Source organism: Vipera ursinii (genome assembly GCF_947247035.1).
Source record: "Vipera ursinii genome assembly, chromosome: 15".
In the NCBI taxonomy this organism is placed as follows: domain Eukaryota; kingdom Metazoa; phylum Chordata; class Lepidosauria; order Squamata; family Viperidae; genus Vipera; species Vipera ursinii.
In genome coordinates, this window is record NC_139528.1 from 33,931 (window position 1) to 48,631 (window position 14,701).

The following is a 14,701-nucleotide window of genomic DNA, read 5'->3' on the forward strand; positions in this document are numbered from 1 at the left end:
GCCCTATTTGAGTCAAGACAAACACGCTGTGCAAACCAGCTTTTGAGCTTGAGCAGACTTTTGATCCAGGGGCAGAAGCAGAAGTCTATGTCCAGAAAAGACCCCACAGCACGAGATGCCTTTTTGCCACCCACAGGCAGGGCCTGCTTTAGTCTCTGCCCAAGGTGACACAGCACGAGAACAGTTACCAGATAATTTCTTTTTATTAACTGCACTATGGGCCAACTCATGAAAGGATTAAAGAAAGTAAATAGGACTGGGACTTTATTAAAAAAAAGAGCAAGAAAGATACTTTGTGTGTTCATACATATACAGTGGCACCTCCTAGCCAGCAGATGGTGCTCCTGCGCCTCAGCAGGTCCAGTGCCCATACACAGGATTCCCCAGTGGATGAAGGAAAAGTTCAGGCTGAGAACAAAGGGATTTTGTTGGCACATGGGGAGCTCAGCCATAGCCCACAAAACCTCCAGCCGTGTTACGAATCCAGAGGAATCCACTAGGGAACACGGTCTGGGAGTTCAGGAGAACCCGAGTGTCCATCTTCCAGGGCAAAAAAAGAAGCAAAGGAAAACAAGCAGAGTTGGAGGAAGGGGTGGGTTCTCAGCCACCAGCCAAGGCAAAGAGCTAGCCTTCCTGCCCTCCAAGCCATCTATTGGGCCAAGGAGCCTCTTCTGCCTTCCCATGGCTAGACAGGAGCTTCGACCATCTGATCAGCTCAGGAGCCCTTGTCCCGGATGAAGAGCCATGCCCTGTGGTGTGGAGATTACCTCATCTTTTCTAGGAAGCATCCGACTGCCAGGACCCAACGGGCAGAGGCTCAGTCCTCCACAGGGAGCTGCAGCTCAGAGTACACAATAACGTGGTCGTTCTCTTTCTCCCTACCTACAAGGAAGGACAGAATAATTAGCCTGGGAGTGAGCCTCCCAAGTTTGGATCACCTTCTTGTCCGGCTTCTAGCAAGACAGATGGAACAGGAAGAGGAATGGAGAAGGGAGACCCCACCCTGTATTCCTCAACTGCACTGCACCCCAGATGCGGAACTTTCTGCTCATCCTCCCTCAGGTACTTTCAAGGGGACCATGAACGGCCTCCCAGCATTCTTGCTGTTCTGCTCCTTCTCCCTTCCCTCTTCTTCAAATCCCACAAAAGTCATGGCTCTCACAGGAAAGGCAGGCAAGGATGTTGCGCAGCGAGCCACCAGCTGTGAAAAAGGCCCACACCCCTGTTGAGACGGTGATCAGGAAGATGGGAATAAGACTTGATTCATAGTATGGGTTCAGAAATGTCTGTGGCGAGAAAGCGAGAGGGGATTTCAGAAGGCAGCAGAGTCTGCAGTTGTTCACCCACCCACCCAATCCCTCCATCTGCCTTTGTACTGGGGCACTTGGCCCCGTCTGCTAAGTGGCCCACTTTGTCCCAAATGCAGTGCAAATGAAGGGTACAGTTCCCTACTGCTGGGGAAGAACAGCCCTTTTGTGTCTCTAAGGGAATGAAGGAGAATAAAGCTATTTTAACTATGCTTTGTTAAAGGAACTACATTGCTTTGGCTCCCATGATTCACTAAGGCATAAACCATGGCTTACAACCACAATTGTCTGCAAGTCAAAAACCTGGTTATCTTTTCCATGTTTTCAGACATTTCCAAAGTCAAGAGACAGCTGGGTCAGCATCATTTGAAATTCCTCATCCTGAGAAATCACACAGCAGTCTTATGAAGGCTTCAACCAGCATTTATTTATTTGGCTTTTCTCCTTCTAATCAAATTAACCTATTTTGAGGCTATCCAACAAAAAAGCTTTTTCCTGTTGCAAATTTTTATCCTCTGTGATTTCAAGTTTGATCATAAGATTACTCCATGCTGAAATATAATAGAAACTTGCTCTGGTAGTAAAATCCCAGGGATCGTTCCTGAACGGATTCTGCATATAAGTGCTTAACAGACCGAATACCATTTTTAGAACTTTTGGGTATGTTGGGGGTATTGGTTAACCCTTCCCCAGAAAGAATGGGTGGTGTGATCTCTTGTCCTGGAGACGGGTAGAAGCCCAGTGCTGCTTTCTTAAGAGGAGAACCAGATCTCACACACACTTTAGCTCAAATCCTGGGAAAACCGATCTGAGATCCACTCACCAGCCCAGATATCACCAGGTGGCTGACAACCACCAGGGCCAGCTTCCAGCAGTGCCTCGTCTCACAGGCATCAAAGAAAATGATCCCCCAGAAGGTGTGTAAGAAAACCAGGGCCATGGTCAGGAAAGCTGGAATGAGAAGCCGAGAAAGGGGAATTCAGCCACACGACACGCCTGAGTTTGTAGCAAGTCTGAGATGGCTCAGAGTACACAATCGCATCCAAACACAGCAAAACAAGACCTCATCAGACAGGCACATTCATATAAAAATGCCTAAGAAAAGGATTAGGAAAACGTTAGAAAACTGTGAAAAAATAGTTTATTGTAAATGTCTCTGGAGATTCTCAATCATCCCCAATCATGGCTGTCCCCAAAGTGCTTTATTTTTTCAAAAGGCAACTGGACTTTCTTGGTTTTTTTCTTTCTTTGAAACTGGATCTCATCCTCAGAACTGAAGACATTTCTTGCATGAAAAAAAAAAAAACCCCAAGAAAGTCCAATTGCCTTTTTTTGGGGGAAAAAGCACTTTGGAGACAAGAGCTTTACTGTCTTCAGCATTTTCTTAAGGAAAGACTTAGGATATTTTTCACACCTGTCACAACAAAATGCTTTTTCTGTTTCGGTGGAGTTTGCAGCCCAGTCGACAAACATCCCACTCCTGGGGAAGCAGGCCTGAAGAAGCGGTTGTGCCAAAAGTTTTATAGATTCCTCCCTGCATCAAATCCTGTCTCTGCTTTTCTGTAGCCTCGCCAGCTGCATCTCATACTTTTTCTGATTCTAAAACGTTTGAAAATGCCTCTTTCTGAAACACCAGAAGGGACCAGGCGAAAAGCCACATGTATGCCAGTCTTCTTGTGTTTTTTTAAAAGAAGTTTGTTCGGACAATCTCTCCCCTCCCACCACAAAAGGTCCTACCTGAAGTGATGAAGTAATAGGGCGAATCCCCGTGGATGCCAACTGTGCCGGGACCAATGGAATCTGCAAGGACGTTAATGACGGAGAAGACGCCGCTGATAATTCCAAAGGAGAGGCCTGACACTACCGGTGGATGGAAAATCAGAATGGAAAACATTTGAAATGGTTTGCCCAACTAGCAGCAAATCTGACAGCTGTTTAGAAAATACACGGGAGGGGGCCTCTGCAAAGGCTAAGCTTGAGGTCATCCAAAAGCAGAAAGGGAGGGGGGCGGGGCAGAAAGAGATTCCCCCACTCTACTCTGTGGCAACCCCCAGAACCAAAGGGTTCACTCACCGTAGGCCATTTGTTTGATCGAAATGGGCGATCGCTCATCTTCACTTATGGTTACAAGCCCTTCGTCAGCTTTCCTAAAACAGGATGCAGAGGAAGCGGGAACTCGCTGAGCTCCTCAAAATAACAATTGGCCACCTCCACTGACTACACTCCCCTCCCCAGTTCTTCTTGGATTCTTTGTCCCATTTAGGTTCAAGGAACAAAATTTCATCTTGAATCGACACCCATCACTAACCCTAACTCTATCAGGCAATCCCAAGGAACAGAGGACCGGCTTCACCGATCCCAGCCTAAGCGAGAGGACCACTGCAAATGAAATAAAGAAAGGAAGCATAAATAAATATCCTGAGAGAGAGAGACTGCCCATCCTCAGAAGACACCTTGCTATGAAGGCTTAGGTCAGTGCCAAAGAAAGCACAGGGACAGGATGATTATCTACTGAGTAAAAGGCTTCCCACTCTTTACTGCCCTCAGATTTCAGTTCCTGGGAATCTCTGGAACAAGTTTATAGGGAGGAATTGAGAAAATTAAGCCGGGACCAGCCAGCCGTTCAGCAGAAAGTCCCTCTTTGTCTTACTTGAGGAGCTTGAAGTGAGCAAAACGGAAGGCTTCCTGCAGCAAGACAGACACTGTTGCCCCAAACATCAGCAGGAAATGCTGCAGCCGCTTGTCCTCCTGGTCACTCAGGTGAATGGAAATGAACCAGACTAGGGAAGCCAGGAGAAGGGAGACCAACCAAAAGAAGGCCCTGGATTTGGAAAAAAGAAAAGTCCAGTCATTTCTCTTAGAAGATGCTTTCTACCGGTTTTGAAACGATGCCCCTGACATTTCAATTCAACCTGCATCAACTATGCAGTCTAAACTACTATTTATAGTATTTTGCATAATTTACAGTTTCTACCCATTTTTTAAAGCAAACAAAACAAAACAGCAATCCACCAAAGTTTGCCCTAGAAGTCTATTTTAGTCATTTCACTGGCTTGTGAAATTACAGACAGTATCCATTTCTTCTCAGGCATAATTTTGGAATCCCAAAGGCTACTTTTTAAAAAAAGTTGGTTTTTAAAATGGTCAAGGAGCTGGAATTGTCACACGGTGTTTCATTTTTTAATTTTGGTTCAACATCCTAATATATGCAGCGCTTGTTATGAGTTTTCCTAACAACACTCCTCAAACCTGAGAAGAATGTTTTATTTCTGGAAGACAGAAATTTCAACGAAGAAACAAAGCAACTTTGATAATAAAAGAAGGCAGATGAGGCAGTGGGGCTGAATCTAGAAGTGCCACCTGACTAGCACTGATGAAATTACCCAGTCGGGGTAATGAGACGTCTGAAAGAAAACAACCAAGCCGAGAGAGCACCGAGGAGCCCTCAGTCCGACCTTAGCCAAAGCCGGACATGGCTCTCAGAAGCTCCGAGGCCTCTGCCCGGCGGCTTCCGATCTCAGAAGCGTCGCATCTTCCCTAGACTGTCGGGTGGCTGATTTCCCTCTCCGGGGAGTCAAAGGAAGGGGAGCCCAAGGCCGCTTGTAGGAAGGAGGGAAGGGAAGGCCAGCCCAGCCGGAGGCCTTTGCCCTGGGTCTCCCCTGCCTCGCTCGCCGCCCGAAGCGGGAGGAACGTCCAAGCAGGCACCGAGGGCAGCGGGCGGGGGCGGGGCGAGCAACGTTTTGTTCATCGCCGAGTAAAGACCACCTCTTTCCCGGGCGGCCACTTTCTCACAGTCGGACACTCCGGCTGTTGTACCCACGAGCACGGGGGTCTCCGGCGGCCGCAAACGGGTCTTCGAGGAGTTGTGTTCCCTGCCTTTCCCGCCAGGGCGCCCACCGGAGCCCCGCCGCCGAAGAGACCGCGGCTACTCGATGAGCAGCGACGGGCCCCGCCGCCTACAGCCCGCCACAGCCGCCCCCGCCCCTGGACCGCTGAACTGGGGAGGGGGCCCTCCGCCCGCCCCGCCCTGACCCTGCCACGAGGATAATGACGCGCAGGGGGTCCCCAGCCACAGTCAGAAGGCAGAGCGCCAGCGCCGGCCCGAAGGCGATGAAGGAGCAGCCGAAAAACACCGACACCCCCATCGCGCATCGACAGAAGGAGGGAAGAGGGAGGAGGAGGAGGAGGAGGAGGGGGAGGAGGAGGAGCGAGGATAGGACTGGGACGCCCCTGGGCGGAGCTTCCCGCACGGACCCCCTAGGAGCTAGTCCCCCGGAGGAGGACACGCGCCCGATCGGGGCTGTCTGAGCTCGCAGCAGGCGGGTGTCACCTGCTGGTGTGTCGCCAGGGGCGCCTCCGATCACTCCTGCCCCTCTCCTGCAGCCGAGGCGGGCGGTCGTGGAGTGCCAAGGACCACGCGGTATTCGGGCATCTCTAAGGCACCTTTTCGCGAGGGGTGGAGGCCTGGAACTCCGGCCACGAGCAGGGCCCTTGCTTCCACCTCTGCCTGGCCACCGGGCGCCACATCCCGTCTGTGTCCTATGCTCAGCGCAGAGCCTGGTGGCCATCCTGGGCCTGGAGCCAGAAGCAAAAGCTTTTGCGAAGGTCCCCAGTTGGCAGAAGAAGAGCCCAGGTACAAGGCTGTCAGAAGAAAGCCGGTGCCCGCAGGAAAGCCTGGCTCCTTTCTGCGCTTCTCGGCTCTGCGCTGGGGGCGGGCCAAGCCCAGTCGTCCCCCGAGCTGGTGCCCACCAGTCCCCTCGGCGGCGGTGACAGCCCTGGCCGATATAGCATTAATGCCCAAAGGAAGTCAGGATTCAGCATTACTGAATAGTGACTGTAAATTATTAAGAATGATTTAATGAAGGGAAGGCCGAGGGGTGACATGATAGCCGTGTTCCAATATCTCGGGGGCTGCCATAAAGAAGAGGGAGTCAAACTATTCTCCAAAGCCCCTGAAGGCAGGACAAGAAGCAACGGATGGAAACCGATCAAGAAGAGAAGCAACTCAGAACTCTGGAACAAGTTTATAGGAAAGAATTAATTCTTCATATCAGATGACTGAAACTGAGTCTGCACAAGTGCAGCATGCTGACCGTGAAGCTGCTGCAGTTTCACAAATTGTAATAATGTGGCCTGTAGTTATAACTGTCTCTGAGCCATAAGAGAAAAAGCAACCAGGCAACCTATAATTTCAGTCCAATAACGTAATTAATGACCATCTGCAGATTCGTCATCCCTGACAATTTCCAATAAAGACCTGATAAAGTCCCAATACTGATGGTTCGAGTAGACAAAGTATCTTTAGAAGAGAATATCTGCAGCTTAGTGTGGAACTGTGGGGTCCTTGGCGCTCTCTGGGCCTGGTTGTTTTCTTGCAGATGTTTCACTACCCAACTAGGTGGCATCATCAGAGCTCGGTGATGATGCGCCGATTGCTAGCACTGCTGTCACTTAGTTGTAATTAAACATCTGTGAGAAAACAACTTAGTTCAGACCAGGAAGGACCACACACAATGTATCTTTTTAAAAGGCAGATTATGAATGTTAAGACACTGGTCATCCAGGATGGAAACTGGCAGCGGTGAGCAGATACACAGCACGGAAGGAGGCCGGAGGGTATACCTGCCCTAGCACAAAAGAAAAACTCAAATTTCCGGAAACTGCAGACACTGAGACAAGGAATATTCTGCTGTTCCCACCATTACCTTAATCATCAAAGCAGTGGGTTTTTAAGCCTCTAGTCTGCAAATGTATTTATGCGTAGAAAGCAACATGAACGATTGTGCCGCAATGATTTGTGTCGCTCTATAACACGCAGGCGGCCCTTTCTTAGAGAAAGAGCGCCAGGGCAGGGAAAAAAACTTCGGAGCCTCGTTGCCCGCAGGGGACAAGGGGAAAGAGAACCCCCCCCACCCTCGCTTGATAGGCAGCCCCGCCCACAGCCGCGCGTTACTTCCAGAGCGCCTCGGGCGCGCACAAAAGGAGACATCGGCGCCCGAGGAGCGACGGGGGGGGGGGGGGAAGGGGGGTCGCGCGGCCACTCGTCGAGCCGCGGGAGCCCTGCGCGTCCAGCCAATCAGCTCCCTGGGGCGGGGGGCGCCGTCGAGAGCCACGCCGGGAGAGGCGGGGCATCTGCTAGGGGGCCCCATGCGCCGTGTCATGGAGGCTCAGTGTGCGAGCGGCCATTGAAGGGAAAGGAGCTGCGTGTTTCGCAACAGGAGGAGGGATCGGGGTGGCAGAGCAGCCCGGAGTTCCCAACTCCGCTTGTACCGTCTTCGGGGCCCTTTGTTGAGCAACCGAGAGGGGGGAACTCTCCTTTAATTTTGCTCCTCTTCTCCTCCCCCTCCTTCTCGCCACGCATCCCCTCGCCTGCCTGTCGGGTTCTCCTTAGGTAGTTTTGTGCCCCTCCCTCGCTCTCCACTTTGGAGAGGCTTTCCAGATGGAGATGAAAAAGCTGGAAATGAAGGTGCGCGTTAACCTGGAGTTGAGGAGCCGCACGCCCGAGGAGGTGAGGACAAACCCTTGGGATGCAGGAAATGAAAGATCTTTCAAGATCCCGAGGATTCCCCCCCCCCTCCTCGCGCCTCGATCGTGCCGGAAGCGCGCGGTGAGCGACGCGCGGCGTCGGCAGACCAGGTCGTGGGGGGAGGGGGGGCTTAGCAGCAGAGCGGCCGCCGGACCCGTCTCCTTCGAGCCCCGGCGGGCTTCCCTCCTTTTAAGGGGTCTTATCCAGGGCCCGAACTCCCGGAGATGGGCTTCTCTCTGCTAGGCCTGGCGGCGGCCAACTAGCTTTTCTGACTTTCTCTCCTGCTTCCACATTTTCCCCGAGCGATCCCAGCGCGGCATAAATCACAGGACGCGAGGTTGCTCCTGCCTTCCGTACCCTAAAGGGGGTTGTTGGAAGCCCGATGCCAGAGGCGAGCTGGTTAACTCTTCCCTTCCCAATGCCCCCTGGGCTCGGGCAGTCCCCGGCGTGCAATCTCTCCCCACCCCAAAGCCAGTTGATTAAAAATAAGAGGGGGCTCAAGATCAAGGAGCACCGTGCACAAGAAAGGGGGTTCCCAAGTTAAAACTTTCCTCCTCTCTTCCCCTCCCCCCTCCTTTCCCCCCTTTTTGCACTTAACTGCTCTTTCGTGAAATCTAGGTTAGGCAACCTCAACTGTGAAAAGATTGTAGGGAGTTTTTCACGCTTCCCTCCTCCCATCCAGCAAATTGCCTGTTGGGTTTCCCCCCCTTTCTCGTGCAGAAAAAAGCCAGATAGTCCGTGTCTGGTTTGAGTAAGGGTGGAAACCCTGGATTCCGCTGATTCTTGTAGCGAATGTACTTTACACAAATGGTGGTAAACAACCCTGGCTGCAGCTGAATCCATCTTAGTCTCTTCTACGCAGATGAATTAGACTTCTTGCTCTTGTCTCTGTAGAGCCGGTGGAGGGTGGACCCTTTCTTTAAAAAGCAGAACACGCCACAGCTCCCTCCAGCCAGACATTTTCAACCTGGTTTAATCTTTCTCAGACACAGGGCAGCAATCGCTCTGCCCCAAGAGCAGCCATGGATGGGCAACGCCCCTCCCTGTTCCTTGAAATCTCATGCCTGGGCGGTCAAGGAGATAAGGCCAGTGGAGAGAGGCCGATGATAAGCTATGATGATAAGCTCTATGATGATAAGCTATGCCTGCCTGCGGCTTCTGTGCCTCTGGAGCCTTCACAAAGGCAAGAGTGCACCCACCTCCTGCCCTAAGATGGGATGGCATATATGCCGCCAGGTCAAGGGAGCCTCTTTAATCCAGCCTGTCCCAAGAGCACAAGATGGAGAAAGGTGGAGGGAGCTGAGTAGCAAGGAAGAATAACCCATCAGAGAGGAGAAGCAGGAAACTTCTCATGTCACAGGAGTGCCGGTGCCCAGAGCACTGCAGAAAAGGCCAGGGGTGCTCTGCCATAGTTCCCTTCCAGAGGAAGAGGCTATCCCCAAACCAGCTGTGTGGTTGGCGGAACAAGGCAAAGCCTTGCTTCGTGCTTCTCGGTCTGGCCCATTGGGGCTTCCAATGGACCAGAATTCCTCGTCCTCCCCCCTCCCCCTCCCCGGCTGCATGGGATCAAATGGAGGATCTGTACCCAATGGAGGGAGTCTGCCTCAGCGCTTGTGATTTCTTTGAGCTTGAGGTTCTTTGGAAGAGTGCAAAAGGTTCCCCTAACTGAAAAGCTGTGCTTCTTGTAAAATACGTCCAGACATTTCTATGGCTTTGTGCTGGAGAAAGAGAGGAGGAAGCAGAGCGATCCTCTTGCTCCTTCCCTGCTGGGGAAGACCCAAGGCAGAGCTTCCCTGCCTTGGGGCAGCTAGAGAGGGCTGCCCCAAGACAGGTGAAGAATTAACAGCCATCCCTGTGCCCATAATGCACAGCACACAGTGAACCCCCTTCCCTAGTACATTCCTGAGGATAAATGTGAAAAGTTCTTTACTCACCCAAGTCACACGTTTCTTACGGTGGTTTCTAGAGAAGAAATTGATGCTTCTTGTAGTACCTAGTAAAAATAAAAGACACCACTGTTGTTAAAAGCTTGGCAAGTCTCACTTAATAGAGAGTGATCCTACAAAGCATGTCGTGAACCCTTCTTAGGCTGGATCCCGGCCACAGCCCCAGCCCCTTGGGGAGCTCCCCTGCCCAAATCAGCATAAGGAAATGCTGTTATTCGAGAAAGCGCTTGCCACATTTTTATGAATGGAAAGGCAACGGTTACATTAAGCTTCTATGTCTCCTTTCACTTTGTAGAAATAGGGTGCAGTAGTGTCAGAATGTTTTCTATTTGGAATAAAAAGTTTCTAGTTATTGTTACTAAAAATGTTGTTACTGTATCTGTCCAAGTTTGAAGGCCTTTCCTTCAAGGCAGTTTTTTTTAAAGGCTTTGTTATATCTGAGTATGACCTGTCTCACAGTATTAAAAAATGTTTTAATTCTATTACATATGATACTATTTATTTATTTAAACAAATATAACATTGAAGCCATTTAGAGATCCTTTCTGGGTCCAAAGCTATTCAGAATAATAAATATATTAACAAATCACATGTTTTTAAAATTAATTTAAGTAGCAATCTTTTTAGTCAAAGTTTGCAAGAGAAAGATGGAAAATACTTTGATGTAACAAATAAAATGTGGTGTTCTGTCATCTGTGCCATAGACTCAGACCTTTCTCCTCCTTTTAGGTGGCTGAGCTGGTGCTCGACAACTGCCGCTCCAGCAATGGTGAAATTGAAGGCCTGAGCGACTCGTTTAAAGAGCTGGAATTTCTCAGCATGGCCAACACAGAATTGACCTCTTTGGCCAAACTCCCCACTCTGACAAAGCTTCGAAGGGTGAGTGTTAGGTTATGGCATGGATGGTATACAAATTTTAATGTCCGTGCAGTCATTTGCATAAGAATTTTGTCAATGATAATTAGTAATATATGTCGCCTATTATGCCTGCTGTATCGTGAAAACATATATATTTGCTTAGGTAACTTTTTATGAGAGAATGTGTAGATTTCAAAGTCAACTCCACTGACTGGCATGTTTATGCTGTAGCTGGAATTGAGTGACAATCTAATTTCCGGCGGTCTAGAAGCCCTGGCAGAGAGATGTCCAAATCTTACATACCTAAATTTGAGCGGCAACAAAATCAAGGATCTCAGCACTGTTGAAACTCTTGTAAGTATAGAATTGGATGGGGGGGGAGGGGATTCAGAGAGGTGTTAAGATGTACTTGGTTGTCCTTATCACTGAATCAAGGCCAACGTATTTAAGGTGATAAAGAGCCTTGGAAAAACGTAACATTGTTTGAATAATTGGCCTCATAACTACTGCTGTAGGTGATGTGATGGTGAGTATACCTTGGCTAAATCCAAACAGTTTAAAAGAGCTTTGTCTTTAGAGCAGTCTTTTCTAAGAGGAGCCCTCCCAATGTGTTTCATTACAAATTGCACCATCTTTGGCGATGCAGTCCAGCCAATTTGGAGGACACCAACTTGCAGAGAACTGCTCTAAACTGATCCTTGGCAGATCAGAATAAAAAAGGAACCAACCATAACTCTGCAGGCATTTGCACAAATTTTCCTTTTATAACAAAGAGCTTTTCTTATTATCTGGCTGCTATTTCTAGCTAATCAAGTTAGAATCAGGTTTGGGTTCCATGCTGATGTGAATGCTGTTATGCGTATCACATCTCAGGCAGAATTACTCAGCCTGGTCACTGACCAAGAAGCTGTTTTTCATTCCAGCATACAAAGTGAGTTGGCACCAATGTAGACAACTATAAAGGGTAGTTTCAATTCTCTTATTGTCTTGTCCCAAACCCCCATGTTACCCCATAGCAGAGTAACTTGATTTAGCAACTTAAATAACTTCTGTGTGTTTTTCCTAATTTTTAGCAAAATCTGAAGAACCTGAAAGGCCTTGATCTGTTTAACTGCGAGATCACAAATCTGGAAGATTACAGAGAAAGTGTGTTTGAACTGCTCCACCAAATCACGTATCTAGATGGGTTTGATCAGGATGATAACGAGGCCCCGGATTCAGAAGAGGAAGACGAGGATGGTAATTGTTCATTTGAATATTTACTATGAATATGTTCAAGCTACCGGTAGGAAACAAATACCTGAAATATGGAAATTGGCTAGAGATCAAAATACGCTGTTCAAAGTATACATGCTCTACATGCTAATAAAATAATGATTTTCCTTACAAGGGGGAAATAAATCTTGCAGTTAATAAAATTACATCTCCTATAAATATACATTTTTACAAGTGGTTGTTGGTTGGTTGTATAGTAGCAGGTCTATTCAAGCAGTTTGGTTACGCTCCTCTGTGACTTGCAACCTTTCAGAGGCAAGGGACTACTTGATCGAGCGTTTTACTTCTGCCACTCTCCTACCTTCCTTGAGAAGTGGGTTCTTATTTCAGTGAGTGCTGGATTTGAACTCTTGACTTCTAAGTCAGGAGTGATGGAGACAGCATGCCTTTATTCACTTTTCCTTCAGATGGGGATGAAGATGAGGATGAAGATGAGGATGAAGATGAGGACAAAGCTGGTCCCCCAGGCGAATATGAGGAAAATGATGAAGATGAGGATGCTTCAGACTTGGGGGAGGGGGAAGAGGAAGAGGAAGTGGGTCTTTCATATTTGATGAAAGAAGAGATTCAGGTTACAACTTACTATTCATTTGCAAAGCATTTACCTTTGTTAGTTTGGCTTCGTACTTTAAAGCCCTGCCAGTCTGTGCGAAAGTCCTCCACAGGTTTTCTCCTGCCAGGGCATAAGTGGATATTCACTGTATTCAAGCTTTAGAAAAAAGTCAAACATGCCACCTTCCTTGATCTATTTTTCCCCCTTATTTTGTATTTTATGCTTTTTTATTCATTCATACCCACCAGCTTCATCTCTCTTCGCTATATTTCTCAGGAGAATAATCAGGCTTTTTAAAAAATTGTATCCTACAAACTGCTTTTTAAATAATCCAAACTGGTATTTCAATTGAAATATGACTTAAGTTCCCACAAGCAGGATCTGGGTCTGGGTTACACCGGTAATATATTTTTTAGGCAAAAAGAACATGACCTTTATAATTTATTAGGTGTAATATAGCTCACCCTTCAGCTTAGTATATGCATGGTAATCAGCTGAGAACTATACAAGTTGAAATCTAAAACCTCTGGACAGATATGAGGAAAGATGGCATGGCTACTAAATTATCACAATTACAACTATTACTTTAAGAAGTTGTTTAACTCTATTTACTTGGAAAATGTTTAATTTACTAAGTTTCATAAGTTTAGTTAAATGGCACCTTAGTAATTTTGAATTTCTGAAATCATTGTTTCTCTAAAGGATGAAGAGGATGATGATGATTACGTAGAGGAGCGAGAGAATGAGGAAGAAGGTAAGCTTCACATTCAGCCTTTGACTTTTTTAGTTTTACTACTCTGGATTCAAAAGTTGCCTTCTCCGATAGTAGTTTTTTGTCAGAACAAAAAGAAATTTTATAAATTTTGTAAGCTGGGATGAAGTTAGTCTTATCATTTAACTTATAATGAATTCCTGGTTCATTTACAGAGATAAATTGATAAAGATTTTTATGTTTGCTTAGCAGATTCATTGATATTATAAAACTGAGTTACCATTATATGCAATTGTTCAGAAGTGATGAAAATAAGTGTACAACAGCGCAGGAGTCACTGCTTCTTAATTTTCCTTTGGACATGTCTAAAAATTCTTTCCCATAGATGCCGCCGTCAGGGGGGAGAAGAGAAAACGTGTAGCTGAAGACGAAGGAGACGACGATGACGATTAAGTCATAGAAAATGCAAATAGGACCCAATTCATTTTGGTTGGAATTATGCAATAGTGATATGCAGATTTGTAAGGCTCCATGTATGATAGGTCTCTACAAAAGATATTGTGTTTAACTTTTTATAGGAAGTGTTTTACTATGTTGCCCTTTTTATCATTCCAACTAAGACATAATAATCCATCATTGATATTTCCATCCGTTTTACTCACTGAAGCAGTTGTCCCTATTTCCTGCCTAGAAACTTTATACCTCCCTTTTTCTTTCTTGTTTCCTCATTATGAGCATGTTGTTAACCCTAGTCAGTTACTTCAGATGGATTGAACAGATTTAATATAAACTTTGGAGAGAGCATGCTCATGTCAAATATACAGAAGTAAGATAACCAACTCTTCACTGGAAAGGACTATGTTGCAACTGAAATGGGAATTAGGTGATCTGGAACTCGCATTTTACCTATCATTTCATTTTAAAAGGATTATCTGAATGATGCACTGAATTCCTAGTTCATTTCTGTGTGGTTAGTCTCTCTCTCTCTCACACACACAGAGACTTTTCTAGTCAATAACTTTAAACAAGATTGGATTACAGTTCTCTATTTTAGTCTCACTCTTCCAAACAAAATATAAACTGGAAATAATTATAGTTCATTCAAGATATAATTTCTTCATGATCCTTTTGACCATTCCTCTAGACTCATATTTCAGAATTCTTTTGTTCTGGTTAAAATTGAACAGTCATTCTTCAGTACTAATTCAACCTAATTCTTGCTATATTGCCCTTTCAAGCTATATTGGCAGGTGAGCTGAACTTAGGGCTAAGCTCCTGAAAACCACAATTTGCTTGTGTTGCTAAACTGGGAAGACCTTTAGGAAGGCAGCTGTTGAATTCAGGGCATGGCCCCTGAAGCCAACCAAAAAGGGAGAGTGGCTTTACAACTTGAGTCATGGAAAGAAATATACCAAGTTACAAATGATTTGGTGTTCCCTCTCGGATAGGCTAGTTTGTAAAAGTATGGGTTCTTGTTGAGGGAGGTTATTCAGCCAGAGTCCTTGGTTTCACTGTTAAAAAATA

The 14,701-nt window shown here is 46.9% G+C and overlaps 2 protein-coding genes across 4 annotated transcripts; one reads left to right on the forward strand and one right to left on the reverse strand.

The window, feature by feature from the left end:
• Nucleotides 1-30: 30 nt before the first annotated feature.
• Nucleotides 31-5,452, reverse strand: APH1A (aph-1 homolog A, gamma-secretase subunit; the record flags this gene model as incomplete). 2 transcript variants are annotated; one of them, XR_014493855.1, is made up of 8 exons in its annotated part: nucleotides 31-540; nucleotides 768-882; nucleotides 1,163-1,286; nucleotides 2,131-2,258; nucleotides 3,045-3,167; nucleotides 3,381-3,454; nucleotides 3,958-4,128; nucleotides 5,340-5,452. XR_014493855.1 is itself a non-coding variant. In XM_083374434.1 (7 exons), the coding sequence occupies 7 exons, from the start codon at nucleotides 5,450-5,452 to the stop codon at nucleotides 818-820; spliced, it is 798 nt and encodes a 265-aa protein (XP_083230560.1). In that variant the 3' UTR covers nucleotides 31-817. The 2 variants fall into 2 exon arrangements, 1 of the variants encoding a protein (XP_083230560.1); XM_083374434.1 differs by having other exon boundaries at nucleotides 31-882.
• Nucleotides 5,453-7,405: 1,953 nt separating this feature from the next.
• ANP32E (acidic nuclear phosphoprotein 32 family member E) lies at nucleotides 7,406-14,118 on the forward strand. 2 transcript variants are annotated; one of them, XM_083374436.1, is made up of 7 exons: nucleotides 7,406-7,815; nucleotides 10,509-10,658; nucleotides 10,869-10,991; nucleotides 11,711-11,876; nucleotides 12,332-12,483; nucleotides 13,168-13,219; nucleotides 13,563-14,118. In XM_083374436.1, the coding sequence occupies exons 1-7, from the start codon at nucleotides 7,747-7,749 to the stop codon at nucleotides 13,628-13,630; spliced, it is 780 nt and encodes a 259-aa protein (XP_083230562.1). In that variant the 5' UTR covers nucleotides 7,406-7,746; the 3' UTR covers nucleotides 13,631-14,118. The 2 variants fall into 2 exon arrangements, with proteins under 2 accessions (XP_083230562.1, XP_083230561.1); XM_083374435.1 differs by having other exon boundaries at nucleotides 7,422-7,815; nucleotides 12,320-12,483.
• Nucleotides 14,119-14,701: the final 583 nt, after the last annotated feature.